Below are 17,345 nucleotides of genomic sequence, written 5' to 3'. Positions count from 1 at the left end.
AACGTGATACATCACATTAATAAAAGAAAAGAACCATATGATCCTGTCAATCAATGCAGAAAAGGCATTTGACAAAATTCAGCAACGCTTCTTAATAGAAACCCTCGAGAAAGTTGGGATAGAAGGAACATACTTAAACATCATAAAAGCCATTTATGAAAAGCCCACAGCTAACATCATCCTCAATGGGGAAAAACTGAGAGCTTTTTCCCTGAGATCAGGAACATGACAGGGATGTCCACTCTCACCGCTGTTGTTTAACATAGTGTTGGAAGTTCTAGCATCAACAATCAGACAACAAAAGGAAATCAAAGGCATCAAAATTGGCAAAAATGAAGTTAAGCTTTCACTTTTTGCAGATGACATGATATTATACATGGAAAATCTGATAGACTCCACCAAAAGTCTGCTAGAACTGATACAGGAATTCAGCAAAGTTGCAGGATACAAAATCAATGTACAGAAATCAGTTGCATTCTTACACACTAATATTGAAGCAACAGAAAGACAAAGAAACTGATCCCATTCACAACTGCACCAAGAAGCATAAAATACCTAGGGATAAATCTAACCAAAGATGTAAAAGATTTGTATGCTAAAAACTATAGAAAGCTTATGAAGGAAATTGAAGAAGATATAAAGAAATGGAAAAACATGCCGTGCTCATGTATTGGAAGAATAAATATTGTCAAAATGTCAATACTTACCCAAAGCTATCTACACATTCAATGCAATCCCAATCAAAATTGCACCAGCATTCTTCTCGAAGCTAGAACAAGCAATCCTAAAATTCATATGGAACCACAAAAGGCCCCGAATAGCCAAAGTAATTTTGAAGAAGACCAAAGCAGGAGGCATCACAATCCCAGACTTTATCCTCAACTACAAAGCTGTAATCATCGACAGCATGGTATTGGCACAAAAACAGACACAGAGACCAATGGAATAGAATAGAAACCCCAGAACTAGACCCACAAACGTATGGCCAACTCATCTTTGACAAAGCAGGAAAGAACATCCAATGGAAAAAAGACAGTCTCTTTAACAAATGGTGCTGGGAGAACTGGACAGCAACATGCAGAAGGTTGAAACTAGACCACTTTCTTACACCACTCACAAAAATAAACTCAAAATGGATTAAGGACCTGAATGTGAGACAGGAAACCATCAAAACCCTAGAGGAAAAAGCAGGAAAAAACCTCTCTGACCTCAGTCGTAGCAATTTCTTACTTGACACATCCCCAAAGGCAAGGGAATTAAAAGCAAAAATGAACTACTGGGACCTCATGAAGATAAAAAGCTTCTTCACGGCAAGGGAAACAACCAACAAAACTAAAAGGCAACCAACGGAATGGGAAAAGATATTTGCAAATGACATATCAGACAAAGGGCTAGTATCCAAAATCTATAAAGAGCTCACCAAACTCCACACCCGAAAAACAAATAATCCAGTGAAGAAATGGGCAGAAAACATGAATAGACACTTTTTTTTTAATTTTTTTTCAACATTTATTTATTTTTGGGACAGAGAGAGACAGAGCATGAACAGGGGAGGGGCAGAGAGAGAGGGAGACACAGAATCAGAAACAGGCTCCAGGCTCTGAGCCATCAGCCCAGAGCCTGACATGGGGCTCGAACTCACGGACCATGAGATCGTGACCTGGCTGAAGTCGGACGCTTAACCGACTGCGCCACCCAGGCGCCCCATGAATAGACACTTTTCTAAAGAAGACATCCATATGGCCAACAGGCACATGAAAAGATGCTCAACGTCGCTCCTCATCAGGGAAATACAAATCAAAACCACACTCAGATATCACCTCATGCCAGTCAGAGTGGCCAAAATGAACAAATCAGGAGACTATAGATGCCGGAGAGGATGTGGAGAAACGGGAACCCTCTTGCACTGTTGGTGGGAATGCAAACTAGTGCAGCCACTCTGGAAAACAATGTGGAGGTTCCTCAAAAAATTAAAAATAGACCTACCCTATGACCCAGCAATAGCACTGCTAGGAATTTACCCAGGGGATACAGGAGTGCTGATGCATAGGGGCACTTGTACCCCAATGTTTATAGCAGCACTCTCAACAATAGCCAAATTATGGAAAGAGCCTAAATGTCCTTCAATTGATGAATGGATAAAGAAATTGTGGTTTATATACACAATGGAGTACTACATGGCAATGAGAAAGAATGAAATCTGGCCCTTTGTAGCAACGTGGATGGAGCTAGAGAGTGTTATGCTAAGTGAAATAAGCCATACAGAGAAAGACAGATACCATATGTTTTCACTTTTATGTGGATCCTGAGAAACTTAACAGAAGACCATGGGGGAGGGGAAGAAAAAAAAGAGGTTAGAGTGGGAGAGAGCCAAAGCATAAGAGACTCTTAAAAACTGAGAACAAACAGGGTTGATGGGGGGTGAGAGGGAGGGGAGGGTGGGTGATGGGTATTGAGAAGGGCACCTTTTGGGATGAGCACTGGGTGTTGTACGGAAACCAATCTGACAATAAATTTCATATGTTGAAAAAAAAAAGATCATTTTCCTCTCTCCTGAACCCATTTCCTGTATCTACGATCTTGAAGACTGCCCACTATGGCATGACAGAGTCCTCTGCTAAATATCTAATGTTCAGAATAACAGAGAAAGAGGACTGCTTAGACACTGCACATCTCCTCACTTTAACACAATGCTAAATCACACTGGGATCCATGCAAACTTACTGCGCTCAACTTCACAGACAAATCATCAAGAAGAGAATGTGTACGTGTATATATGTGAACACCATAAAACTCTCCAAAATGCAGCAGGAGGGATGGAACCCTGCTATGAACTTCTAATCACAGAAAAAGACTGTTTGGAGGTACCTGAGTGGGTCAGTTGGTTAAGAATCTAACTCTCGATTTGGGCTCAGGTCATGATCTCACGGTTTGTGAGACTGAGCCCCGAGTCAGGCTCTGCGCTAACAGTGCTGAGCCTGCTTGGGAGTCTCTCTCTCCCTCTCTCTCTCTCTGCCCCTCCTCCACTCACATGTGCTCATATGTCCACTCTAATGCATAAATAAAATATTTTTTTTAAAAAGAAGACTCTCAGGGCGCCTGGGTGGCTCAGTCGGTTAAGCGTCCGACTTCGGCTCAGGTCATGATCTCGCGGTCCATGAGTTCGAGCCCCGCGTCAGGCTCTGGGCTGATGGCTCGGAGCCTGGAGCCTGTTTCAGATTCTGTGTCTCCCTCTCTCTCTGACCCTCCCCGGTTCATGCTCTGTCTCTCTCTGTCTCAAAAATAAACATTAAAAAAATTAAAAAAATAAAAATAAAAAAAATAAATAAAAAGAAGACTCTCTTGTTACAAAAGTCAAATCTGCTTCTGCTTGATAATACTTTATAAGTCAATGAAGCTCCTTTATGTAATGTTGAAACTTCCAGAATCCTGGTTCCAATATATCCAAAAAAGCACCTGATTGAAAGTCAGTATTGTATCTTTGGCAAGATATGTTGACATTTGTGTTTTGTCTGAAGAACTGTGACTTTGAAGCCCTCATTCTATGCCTCTCCTTACAAGTAAGGATATTCAAATACCAATATTATTGAGCAACTGCTATCCACCAAGTATCACCAAATGGGACAGATTCAGAGAATTCAGTATGTGAGACTTGTCTGATAACACATTTGGTCTTAATGAAGCTGCTTATGAAAAGACCCTCTCACTTTCTTATGTACGATGGTCCCAAATAAGTCAAAATACCCTTCAACATGTTATGAAACGTCATGGCACCAGCAAACATTCCACATGCCTGCAAAATGTCTGTGGCCCTACCCATGTTTACTAGCACTGTGGCCTCCCACCCCGCCGGGCCCCTCGGTCACTCAGCCACACCTTAGGACTGTGCATTAGGTACCGGCCACATGCCCAGCATCGTGCTGTATGCTCCAGGGGTGCACATGTATCCAGCACGTTCTTCCCTTCACATGACTACATCTATCAAGGAATTACCCTGTGGCCTCCACCTATCCCTGAAAACCCTCACCTGAAATCCTACATCTAAAATCTCCTTGTCCAACACTGAACTGCCATCTTATACGAGGGCTAGGTTCTAAGGTAGTGCTTGTTGCGGGAGCTGCAATCAGCCACATCTCTCCCTGGGCGTCCCTTAAGCCGTATCACAGTCCCACATCCCCTGAGAAAGCCCAGCACAGCAAACGTTTCCTCCAGCTTCAGAAGTGATGGCTCTTTCTAAGTTTGAGCACCAGGAGAAGCAGTTGGCATCCATTTAGGGACCATGTTGTTCAAAACGTATGTATCTTTAAAATGCAGATGCACACTCAGTGAGGTGAGATGTCAGTGTTATCAGAGCAATGTGGGGACCAAGAATGACTAAGGGAACATGGGATGACACCTTGACATGTCACGCTCCCTCAATGGCACACACTCTCTGGATACAGCTGAAGACACAGCGGTCATTTGTCTTCTCTTTCTTTTTGCCAAGTGTGTGTGGTTAGTTCGGTTCCAGGAAATTAAATACACAAAATAGGTAAAGTAGGACAGACTTGGTCTGAATGGTCTTACGCACTTATAGAGACAGTCAGAGTAATGCCACTGGCTCATGGGACAGGACAGTGCCTCTGTGATACCCCTGGGATAGCACCTTCTCTGACTGGCCTTTTTCCTGTGAAAATCCCACCATTCAGGTGAGATAGAGATCACCAAGTGCTAATCTGCTGATTGGTGCCCACTAGAGGAACTTATTAAAAACATGGATTACCACACCACATCCTTAGAAATCTTGATTCTGTAGGCATGGGATAGAGTACAAGTATCCAGAATTTAAAAGATCTCCCCAGGGAATTCAAACTGGCTAACAGCTTGAGGAATCTCTGGGTTTTGGCACTCAGACACACCAAAAACATTAACATCCATCATGGACACCCTAACATATGGGTTCAGCAGATAAATAAACGTCAACTTGGAAAGCAAAGAAGGAATTAGAACAGTGTACAAGCTTTGACAAGGATGGGGAACAGCCCTGGGAGATGGAGAGAAGCTTCTGGGCGGTAATGAGGGTAATGAGGGTGGTGAACGAGGAGCTAGAGAAATACAGAAACACACAAGAGAGGACTGGGTGGCCGCCATGGCCAACTTCACCATCTATAGATGCAGGACTCACCAAGCAGCTCTGGGTCCACGGAAAACAATGGTGCTGCCCACTATGGACAAAGCACGCTTCACAGTGAGTCTTTTCACTGAACACGCTGAATGTGTCTTTACAGGTTTCTTCTCTCCTCCAAAAAAGTGTCATTTTGAAAACAAGGAAAGCTATAGTATTTGGCTTGGTCAACCAAAAACTACAAGCCGGAGAAACAGTAGTTTTTATGAGATTCAGTCCAGATGGGGCACCTACCCCTGGACAACCTGAGGGTTACAGCACAACACAGATTCTCCATGGACCACGCTGCATGGCATCGGCACCAACTCACCTTCCGATCTGGCCAGTTGTACTTCGCAAAGATAGTGTCATAGGTGTCCACTGCCCCATCGGTGATGAGCATGATGGCCTGGCTGCAGACGCTGCCTTGCCCAGTATGGTTGAACTGCGGAAGAAAGAAGTTCAGACTAAAAAACACACCAGAGTTCTGTACATCCGTGAGACTTCAGAGGCATGAGGGCTTGGGCTTGGGAAGCCTCTCAAAACAAGAGCTCGTTCTACTTCACCAAAACACAACCTACACCATAAGCTTCTCCCCACGCATTCACCATATTTGCTTTGACAAACTGGAACTAAATCCAGACGGCAGAGAGGATTTCTGAAAAACACACGCAGGGTGGGAAGTGAGGTTCGAAGACACATAACCTCTCTTACCTTCAAGCACAGATACTGCCTCATGATACAAGCCCCAAAGGCACTGGCACAGTCACTCTTTAGCAACACTTGACATGGGCAGAGCATACGTGGCCGGCAACATCTCTTTTAAAACCTGAATGAGTGTGGCTTGATGGGTACAGACTGCACTATATAGTAAAATCAAGGAGGTTTTGGACACATAAAGTCAGAAACAGGCCAATTCAAACTAGAAGCCTAGGCATCCTTTTGTTAGGGTTCGTTTTAAATACATATTTGTTAGGGGTGCCTGGGTGGCTCAGTTGGTTGAGCATCCGACTTCAGCTCAGGCCATGATCTCACGGTTTATGGGTTCAAGCCCCACGTCAGGCTGTGTGCTTACAGCTCGGAGCCTGGAGCCTGCTTCAGATTCTGTATCTCCCTCTCTCTCTGCCCCTCCCCTGCTCACACTTTCTCTCTCACTTTCTCAAAAATAAATAAATAAACTTAAAAAAACTTTAAATATGTATTTGTTAGCAGGTAACATTACATGTTAGTTTATTACATATTTATTTTGTCACATATTAGTTTATTAACATATTATGTATAGCAGGCTGAAATTCCAAGATTATGCCCACTGGTGTGTAAGACCCTAAATTTCTTCAACTTTCAGTTTTACATGGCATTATAAAAGCTCCCAGTCTTTGTGAGTGGTAGACAGGGTGACCAGACTGGTTACCAGAGCTTAGTGTCCTTTCCTTGAATCAGGGTTGAAGAACTCCCTTCATGATTGCTATCAATGCTACAATTCAAAGCAACACCATGTCCGTTAAATACCCTATAATTCCATGACAATGCCGAGGCATGAAAATATACAAAAAGTCTTCAATTTTCAGTAGTGAAAACTCCCACCATTATAGTTGGTGAAATGTATTCATTAATTCTAAATTATTTACTAGTGCCCACACAAAGCTGGGGCTGAAACATATAAAAATCCCCTCCCTTGTGTAGTTTGTATTCTATGTGGGGAGACATATAAAAACAAAGTAAAAAGTAAATTTTGTTGTATGTTGTGTGATAACAGCAATGCTAAGAAACAAAAAAAGAGAAAAGAAAGCTAAGTGGGGGGACAGTAAATGGGGAGGGGGCAGCTTTAGAAAAAATAGGGAAGACCTCACCAAGAAGGTGATGTATGAGTAGCACCTGGAGGGGGGAGTACCTGTGGGGGGGGCGTCTCAAAGAGGGCAAAGAGCATGTGCAAAGGCACTGAGTGGGCATGTTTGATCTGTTGACCATGGCACTGGGGAAGGATGGAGACTGGTCTTAGATTTGCTGCTGGTTCCTGGTGAGCCAGAGAGCTAATAAAACACTCAAGTTGAATGTTTAATGTCTAGTCTCTGTGCACTTAGAATTCTCATGTGGAGACTGAAGTTGTGACTAGAGAAAACTATAACTAGCTGGATGAATAAATGGATAGAAAGATGAATGAAAGGAGGGATGGATAGAAGGATGATGGATGGATAGAAGAATGGATGTAGGGAGGGATGAATGAATGGATAGATGGATAGATGGATGGATGGAGGGAGGAAGGGATGGATGGATGGATGGATGGATGGAGAGATGGAGGGAGGGTTTGAGATGGATAGATGGATGGATAGAAGGATGGAGGGAAGGATGGATGGATGGAGAGGGATGGATGGAAGGATCAAAGGAAGGAAAGGAGCGAGGGAAATGGGAGGGGAGGAAGGAGGGGAGGAAGGAGGGAAGGAAGGAGGGAAGAGAAGGAAGGAAGGAAGAAAGGAAGGAAGGAAGGAAAGATGGACAGAAAGAATTTCTTGGGGCCATATTGGGATAGAGCAAAGCCACCTAAAACATACATGGACTGCCATAGTATAGTGAAAAGCACTTAATTCCATCCCAGCACCACAAGCCATGTGCCTGCAGTAAGTGCTCATGTCAGAGTATCCTTTTCTTCATTTATAAAATGAGACTACCATGCGTTGTTACAACGCAGGTTAAATGTTCATTATATGGCAGGCAACAAGTATTAACTTACTTAATCTTGACTAGCCTCTGAGGTAGGTACTATCATTATCACCACTTTACAGGTAGGGAAATTGAGGCACAGAGAGATGAGTTAACTTTCCCAAGGTCACACAGCTACCCTCTGTAGTGGCCAGGATATAAATCCAGGCACTCCAGCTCCAGAAGCTACTCCCAGATTCAGCGTACTCTATGGCCTCCCAGTAAAGAGATGAAGGTCCTTGAGGAGATGGAGATACATGGCAAGGCTCCATAAGCACTCATCTCCTTCACCTGCTTCTTCCTCCCTCCATTCCTTCCAGAATTCTAGGGCCACATGACAATCATCAGGTCCTCCACTCTGAGAGTGAATGAGTGCTCCTCAAATTTTGTGCCTTAGGTTCACTTTAGTCCTGGCCCTGGCAGCCACTCCTGCAACTCAGACCAGACGAATGCCCTTGAATTAATGAGCATACATGGCCCATGATAGAATATCATAGAAATTCTCAGGTAGGTACTAATACTTGGGAACTAAAGCCATCACACATAGCTATGGTTCTACTGTCTTTATCAATATAACTAACTATTCCAGAGCTCTCTTGCTCAGGAAGATAAAAATTGCAAATAACTTATTTGCTTATTCCAGGAACGTCTTGAAAGGCCCATCAACTCCTCAGTAGAAACTGTCACAGGACAATTTGTACCCTAAGACTCTTGGGGAAAACACGAACCTCAAAATCTTCTCTCTGCTGCATCCACCAAGTCTAAACTAGAATATTAGGATTCTCACCCAGTCTTAACCAAGCCTCTTCCTTCCCCTCTACTCTGAAAGACCCACATTCAACCAGACTTCATAGTCTCCAGTACATGACTTTGTCCCTTCCACTTTGGCACATTACTAACATTCTATGGTCATAGTGCATTTTCTTCCTTACTGCAGTAAGAAGAAACATCTCTGCAGTCTTGCCCTATCAACAAGTTGTTCTGGAAATGTTTTGGGGAGCCTGCATTCAACATTGTCTTCAAATCACTGAATAAAGCCGGCAGCAGACCACTGAATAAAGATGATCTATGCTTCAGTTCAAAGAGGGCTGGAGTTCACCCTGGGCCTGTTGTTCATGCAACTCATTCGAAAACATCCTGGAAAAAAACTCTCCCAAACAAAAGGCAAAAAAGAGTGGGAAATGAAGATATCTGAATGATGCAGACTGGAAGACAGGGCTGCCCTGAGCTGTTTATTTAAAAACATCACTTTCCTCTCTGGCTGAGCCCCTGGTATTCTCTGCAGCAATCTGCAGTTGGAGAATTTTGAAGAATGCAATTAACTTCAAACGCTTTGATGAGTAATATCTCTTCTCTGCATATTTGTCTAGAACTTTTTTTTTGAATAGCGGGAGTGATGAAAGTGTTTTCCATAATAATAACAATGACAAGGGCCTGATGAGGAACTACAATTAGCTCAGTGATTCATCAGTTAGCAGCGAAAATTTCAATGCATCCTGACATTTAGAGCATTTGGTTGTGATTAACAGCCTTTGAAATGTCACCGAATTTTATTTAATTGGCTAAGAAAAATTTTTAAAAGGTAATCACTGCAAAGATCATATTCATCGCCAAAAACGATAATTGCGGGTGTCACATGACAAGGTAGATGCTAACTACTGTAGCAAACTGGCTCTGTGTTCTTACAGAAACTAATGAATGCAGCAGAGATCAATAGCTGGAAGAGTCTTAGAAGTTTATTTGAATGCTCCTTTCAAAGTCCTTTGTGCAACAACTGCAAGCCTTTATAAGTCACCCGAGCAAATACTGACACTGAAATGCAGGTAATTGCAAAACAGAATTAACTTCATCTAGTAACCCCTGAACCACTCTGAGCCCCGGTCACAATCACAATTTCAAGTGTGTGTGTGTGTGTGTGTGTGTGTGTGTGTGTGTGTGTGTGTGCGCGCGCGTGCGTGCATGTGTGAGGGAGAGAAACGGACACAAAGACAAACACACACAGAATGTGTGTCTGTGTAACTGAGAAATAACTCTTTGTTCCTATTGGCTTGCAAGGGCAGGCATCATGCACAGGAGAGAATTACATCACTTAAAGGTCATACTGATGAAGTGGAAAACAGAGAAGGAAAGCTTCACTTTCATGGGAGATTAACCAGCTCTGTGTTTTTCAAAATGTTTGGCTCTTTAAAAGCCTAGCAGCTAGAGACAGGATGGAAATGTTTCTCTCTCTGAGATAAATGTGCACTCAAAATATGGTGCCAACCGTCAACCAATCTCTTATCAGGGACATTTTGTAACATTTCTGGTCCTTCCATTTCTTGCTATCCAGAATTTACCCTGGACCCATTAGGTTTTCTAACTGGCCAGACCCCAGAGGGTTTTTACAGGTGAAGGCAGAACAGAGATGTGCGGAAGATTTCCCTGGTTCACAAATACTTATGTGAATGAAGGAAAGAAATCCACCGTGTGTTGGTGATTTTTCTGGACCTGAGAGGTGCTGGGAGGTTAATAGACCCTGCTGGAGTATAAGACACATTATGCCTGAAGGTGTGCTTGGTGAGCTGTGACTTCTCTAAGATTCTAACCCTGAGGTTCTGATATGATATAAAGAGTTCTTGAGTCAATAAGTTTGAGAACTGGTATAAATACATTTTTAAAAGGTCTGTTCCCTGGAGGACTTTGAAGACCTTGAATATGCACAGGTGTGTTGTGGGTCTCTGGGACAGGAGGATGGCATCTCCCCACCTCGACAACACCTGGGGTAGAGTATCCTGGCAGGCCAGCATCGGCTGGGCATGCAGTGGGAAACACTGGCTTGGAAGTGTTTGGGAACAAAACTGGTAAGTGGACAGGGTGGGGAGAGAGAAGTTACCAGGGCAAGAGAAAGGAAAGAAGGGAAGATAAAGGGAAGTGGACATTCCCAAGGACGTGGGCAGGAAGTAAGACCAAAGCATCAAGAGCTCCGGCTGCCTCTAGAAGCCACAGGCAGCCTGGCAAGAGTTGAGGCTGCCCAGTGACTCCATGGTCATAGACATGACACTTCCCAGCCACCCCAGCCCTGCTGGAAGGGAGGCAGGTACTGCTTCATTGTGCTGAATCCTCAACCCTGGTCCACCAGGGCCAGCTTCATGGGTATATCATGTGCACAGGGCCCGCACTCGGGGCAACCCTCTGCTGTCACTCTCTTAAGATTCTTAATGCTTCTGAACATTTTCATTTTCATTTTTTCTGAGTATTTTTAATTTCTTAAAAATGTTTATTTATTTTTGAGAGAAAGACAGAGAGTGAGTGGGGGAGGGGCAGAGAGAGAGATACACACAGAACCTGAAGCAGGCTCCAGGCTCTGAGCTGTCAGCACAGAGCCAGACGCGGGCCTTGAACCCACGAACTGTGAGATCATGACCTGAGTCGAAGTCCAATGCTTAACTGACTGAGCCACCCAGATGCCCCTTTTCTGAGTATTTTCATTTTGCACTGGGCTTCACAAGTTATGGGTCTATTCCTACCCCCATTTTACAGATGAGGATAATAAAGGTGAGGCAAAGCAGAGTTTTCTCAAGGCTTCACAGCAAGCTCTGACCAAGTCAGGCTTCTCAGCCCAACCTGCCTGACTCCAGAGGCCACAAACTTCACATGACAAGCATTCCCTAACTCTTGCTCCTTCACCACTTCTGCCAAAGAGCCAGAAAACAGAAATTCACGGCAGGACACATTTCCAAACAAGGGATTCACGAGTTCGGAGTGCCTCCCCCTGCTCTAGACACTAGGCTTTTGAGATAAAAAGAGAACAAATTTTATAATTGTGACAAATCCTTTCAATATGACTTTCTAGAAAGAGCCTGCCAAATATGCAGAGCTTGGCATCTCCAAGCCCTGAGACGGTGCCTATCCAGGGTTCAAATCAGAATTTAAAGATGTAGCTTGGCCCCCTGCTCTGACCAGCTACGTTCGCAAATTAATAGTAAGCTGTGAAGAGGGCTGTGCTGTCCCAAACACTGAGCCTTACACAAATGTGAATTATCTGCAGTCAGCAGTCTCGTGCAGCCAGGTGGGAGGGAAGAGCCGAGGGCGATTATGTGGCACCTTCCCTCCTTATCTCTCCCTCCTCTGCAGTCCCAGCATAGCTCAGGACCAAAATCTCAATGGCCTTCTGTGTGCCAGTGGATATTACTGGTAAAAGAAAGTCTAGAATTAGGGCTTGAAAGGCTAGTGTAGCTGAGTGAGATAGATTCCAGTTTTTGAGCTGGGCACAACTGAGCACCAGGATGAGCCGTGTGATGTTGGGTGGGTGATCCTGTGCAAACCCACACCCGGGGCCCCACTGAGCAGCCTGAAGACTAGGTGCAGAGGGGCTTCTGGGCCCCTGGCTGGTCTCCCAGCTCCTGCAACAGCTTAACGTAACTGCTGCTCCGTTTAGGGCTTGTTTGCCCTCAGTTCCGCCCCGTGACTTTCCCTGTATTCCACTCTTTCCCAGCTCCCCAAGAGTTTGGACAAAGCTCATCCAAAGGAGAACACTAGAAGATAAGCTAACGCTTTTCTAAGCCATCTCTCCCTTTCTTCTGATCTGGGGGCCTGGGTGCTTTCCGGCAACAGCTGCACCTCTTCCAAGGTACCAGCTGCCACAGGACAGGCCTCCCCCTGTGACTCCAGCTTTTCCCAGGCAGCCCTCCGTGGCCCCATTCCCATCTAGATGGCCACTAGGAGGAGGCTCCAATGGCATCCCTTGCTCCTGTTTTCCCCCCTACCCTAGAGAGGAGCTGCTTCCTGCTGCTGCCCATCTGAGGATGGTTTCACTCTCTGGTTTCTGAGCTTTTCCATCCCCTATGCAACCAATTCCCTGAAGTAAATCCCTGCTGTTTGAAACACCTAGAGTGATTGCTCTTTTTCTGCTTCTTAACATCTTAACCTACCTCCCTGGTCCAAGCCACCAGTTATGCATCACCCAGATAACTTAATGGCTCCCAGCTATTGTCTTTGTTTTTCAATACAGCAGCCAGAGAAATACTGCTAAAACTCAAGCAGGTCATGTCATTCTCTGCTCAGACTCCAGTGACTTTCCATCCCACACAGAGCAAGAGCCAAAAGTCCACCTCCCCCCGCCAGAGTCTGGAGGGCTCCATGGGGTCTGGCCCCTGCTACCTCCATGATCTCATTCCCTTGCACTCTCTTTCTCCCCCGCTCTGCTCCTCACACTGGTCTCTCATGGTAACTATGCCAAGCATCACTGCCTCAGGTCTTTTGTACTCTGTCCTCTTGCTGGCAACTTCTGAAGTGACTGTTCCCTCACTTCCTTAAGGTCTCTACTCCAACCAAGGTCACCTAATCAGAGAGATCTTTCCTGACCTCACTGTATAAAGCAGCAAGTCCTTACTACGCTGGCACAATGGGGCTCTCCATAGGCACTTCATCTGTCTTTTCCCATTAGACCTGAGGTCAGCAAACTTCTTCTGCAAAGTCCACACAGTAAATATTTTAGGTTTTACAGACCATATGGTCTCTATGGCTAATCAACTCTGCCACTGTAATGCAAAAATAGCCATAGAAGGTACGTAGTCAGGTGAGCATGAATGCATTCCAATGAAACAATATTTACCAAAAGAAGATGCAGGCTGGATTTGGCTCACGGGCCATAATTACCCAACCTTTACACTAGTCCATTAAGGCAAACCCTTTGTGTAGTCTGTTCTCTGGTGCATTCCCAGTGTCTGATATTAAAAAATACACAACACATACTAGTTACATAAATGATACAGAACCTGCATTGATAAAGATTGCCATTATTTTCCTACTACTCTCCCAGAGTAATAAGAACACAAAAGTCACATGTTCTTCTAGCTTAACACAATTGGATTGGAGGGGCAGAACCCCCAGCCCAGCACTCCCCAAAGTTTTTCATGGAATGTTAACAGGTGCTACCTGGAAAACTGATTCTTGTTCCAAGAAGTGTGGGAAACAGTTGGTTCAGTGGCATTCTTTCCTGTAGTACCTACTGGAACTTTGATTATGTGACTGTGTATTAGGAATCTCCAAGGGGCTGGAAGAAAGTCAGGGATGGGTACGGCACTCCCTAAGCATACTGCACAGAGAAAGTTTTTCTTCTGCTAACCATCACCACAAGCAGGGATTCAGTATGAAACACAATGAGGGATGAGTCTACTCTATGAAGAAACTGGAAGTTTCTGAGGCAAAATCCGCACTGGAAGGTACTTAAGTGTTGGTGGTCCCAGAGCCAACAAGCATGGCGGGTGAGTGCCCTGATCAGAGGGCATTTTACACTCCGCTCAGCCTCACTGGCTGGACCTGGGTCCCCAGAGGACCCGAATAGCCAGCCTCACCCTCCCATCTGATACCTATGGATGCCACTCAATGACAGCAGGAGCTAACTACTGTTAGCATTATTTGCTGGTCCACGATGGAACAATTTAAAAAAAATCCATCTATTCTCCTGGACAGAAGAAAGGCAAGTCAAAGAGGAGCTTACATCACTGAGAATGTTGAAGGCCTCATTCAGAGCTATATCCAGCATTCCAATTCCTTTGGCAAACAGCTTGTCCAGATGCTCCCTGAAGTGCTGAAACGACAAAGTAGAAAATTCATTAGCGTCCATATGGTTATGTGATGCCAACCTTGGGTGTACACCAGGACCAGTGCATCGCAGGCCCAAATGACCATAGTGTGTTCTTCTTCCCTTCAGAATTCAAAACATAAGAACTTATTCAATATAAAATTTACCTGCCATATGCATTTTTAGCTGTGAGCACATTCTAGGGAGAGAATTCATTTAATTCTGGTGAAAAGTACTTAATTTATCTAAAATTCCTTCTTTCTTTCCAGTTTCATCTCTCAAAACTTACTTTATCCTCTTCTACCCTCAATTTTTCCACTTCTGATCACTGCTGAGACTGTGTACATGCTCTCCTCACTGGGAATCCACTCTCCATCCATTTCCTGGCTCCCCTGCCACACCTGGTCCCATCGACTTTGGAGACCTCATCGCCTTCCTGCCTTGGAAAATTTCCTAGACCCCCCATCTCTGACAGTGACTTATAATGCTTCCTTAGTGGGGGGGGGGCTGGGTGGCTCAGTTGGTTAAGCGTCTGACTTCGGCTCAGGTCATGATCTCATGGCTCGTGGGTTTGAGCCCCACACCAGGCTCTGCGCTAACAACACAGAGCCTGGAGCCTGCTTCAGATTCTGTGTCTCCCTCTCTCTCTGTACCTCCCCCGCTTGTACTCTTTCTCAAAAAATAAATAAACATCAAAAAAATGTAAAAAGAGAATGCTTCCTTAGGACCCCATGCTGCACCCCATGCTCAGATATACCTTTCACTTAGCACTCCAGGTATGTAACTGCCTAGTTAGATTCTGCCCCCACTCGAGACAATGATGTTCTGAGACCAGGCATGTCTTGTGGCCTACTCTATCTCCCATGACGACCACATATCTGATACACAAAAGGTGCTCAAACCATCTTTAAAGAGCAAGGATAAAGACTGGGTCATGGGGTAAGAATTGTGATTACGGCAAGAGAGACACAGGCTAGAAATCAGAAGAGATTCAAGGAATTCACAAAAAGGGACCAAGCCTCTTCAGAAACATCCCTAAGGCCTATCTGGCTATGTTGGATCGACAGAAACCCAGCATCAGCTGGAGAGGAAAGGGGGCAGAAGGAAGCAAGCCTGGAGCCCATTATGTTTCTGCTTCTCAACAAAGAGGCAAGAGCAGGTCCAGGCACGTGCTCAGGGCCACGTGAGCTTGTGGCATGTCCGCTGACCCAAAGCCCATGTCCACAGTGCCATAGCTGCCTGGCATTATTTTCCAGTTGGCCTATTCCAAAACCACTTCTGTTCTACCGAAATGAATTGGGCTCTCCCCAAAGGCATCCACACCCTCGTCTGCTAAAGAAACTGGATGGAAGAGTCACCCGGGAGGGAGAGGGGCAGGAAGGGTGTGCTCACGGAAAATGTTTGCTGGTGATTTCCTGGCTGAGGAATGGCTTTCTTTCTCTTCCATGCCCTGGGACCCTTCAATGCCCCAAGAATTCCATCAGCATTCAGATAGTGACACCAGCTCATGATGTGTCTGCCCGAGAACCCAAAAACTGATCACAGAATAAGAATAGATCATAGAGACAGATCTTAGGACATGCTGATGGTCTAAGATGCTATTCTCCCTAGGCCCCCACAGGAAGCATCAGGGGCCACTGGTCATGGGCGTGGCTGCAGATTTGCTGGAAAACTGGACTGGGAAGTTTTGGTGGGATCCTCACGGTGGTTCAGCTTTAATGGCACCCAGACCTAACACAAATCAAGGCTGGATTTGAAGTTGGCTGCTCACCCTAGATATATTCACATAACCCATAAGACCCCTTCCCAGGTCCATCCTTTCCTCACAGCAATCATACTCTCATGCTCACCAGAGCATGGAGTCATGGAAACCTGCTTCATAATAGGTCCTTAGCAAATAACATGTAACTGCATCCTCACAACAACCCTGTAAGTTTCCATCAACCCACTTTGCAGATGGGAAGAGTGAGGGTCAGCACTGTACCCAAATTCACACACCTCCTAGCTGCCTGGCTCAGGTTCTACCCAGGTCTGCTTCACCCATTCTAATGCCTCCTTCTCTCTGCTATACATTTGCTACTTTTATATATATACACATATACATATGTATATATGCCAGGTACTGGCCATGAGCTCTTAATCTCTACACCTGCACTACAGGTGAGTCTACAGGTAACCATCAAGTGGCTTGGGTGTTGGGGGAGAGGAATGCTGAGGGCCATGGACCCAGACAAACCACAGGGCCAGGAACCAAGACTTGTGCTTCTCTGTTCTTCCTGCTGGATGCCCAACGCCCAGCAGGATGCCAAGCACATGGCATGTCCTTCACAAGCACTGACTGTACAAATCCAGACAGTTAACTGAATCTGAGGAAGCCCAGGTGTCCCTGGCTATAGGTGAGCAGGAAGGGATCAAAACAGATCAGTCTGCCTTCTCCAAGAATGGCCGCCTATGGAAACCTGACTCATAGGCGACTAATGTCCACCAGGAACGACTTAGGCTCAGCAGGCATCACCTCAGGGTGGTCCCCACACACCCTACAGGACGCAGAGATCATGACACATGCCCATCACGCAGCTTGTAGAGAGGCTGGGCTTTAACCTGCCCTGGGTTCACATTGCTGTGGCTAGACCTTGCCTTCACAAGTTCATTCTATTCATCTGATGTCATTTCTGTCAACTGCATTTCATTGTGCTCGGCCACACAAGTTTACGCAGCATTGTTGTTATTTTTTAATAACATAGCAACCCCGTTTAATTTTTCTTTAATCCATGTGCAACTGAATGTCATGTGCAGGAAGATTGCTTCAGACAATGGTTGCTTTTATTGTCGGACACTTAGGAGTAAAATGCAATAACGTGTCACGGAATTCCCCTCAACCCAACTTTATAACAAGGTCCATTCTGATTTTCTTTCTTTTTGGTACAAATCTGGTCCTTG

General features: G+C 45.0%; 1 protein-coding gene across 3 annotated transcripts in view; it reads right to left on the bottom strand.

Annotated features, from left to right (window-relative positions):
• Positions 1-17,345, bottom strand: part of CACNA2D3 (calcium voltage-gated channel auxiliary subunit alpha2delta 3) — an 897,621-nt gene that overhangs the window by 425,925 nt on the left and 454,351 nt on the right. For all 3 annotated transcript variants that reach the window (XM_045051588.1, XM_023249840.2, XM_023249841.2), the window contains exons 10-11: positions 14,322-14,411; positions 5,475-5,588 (exon numbers count right to left, since the gene is read on the bottom strand). In XM_045051588.1, the coding sequence (XP_044907523.1) occupies positions 5,475-5,588; positions 14,322-14,411 (204 nt within the window). The remainder of the gene's footprint in view (positions 1-5,474; positions 5,589-14,321; positions 14,412-17,345) is intronic.

This window comes from Felis catus, chromosome A2, assembly GCF_018350175.1.
Source record: "Felis catus isolate Fca126 chromosome A2, F.catus_Fca126_mat1.0, whole genome shotgun sequence".
Lineage (NCBI taxonomy): Eukaryota > Metazoa > Chordata > Mammalia > Carnivora > Felidae > Felis > Felis catus.
This window is presented reverse-complemented; position numbering and strand designations above follow the sequence as displayed.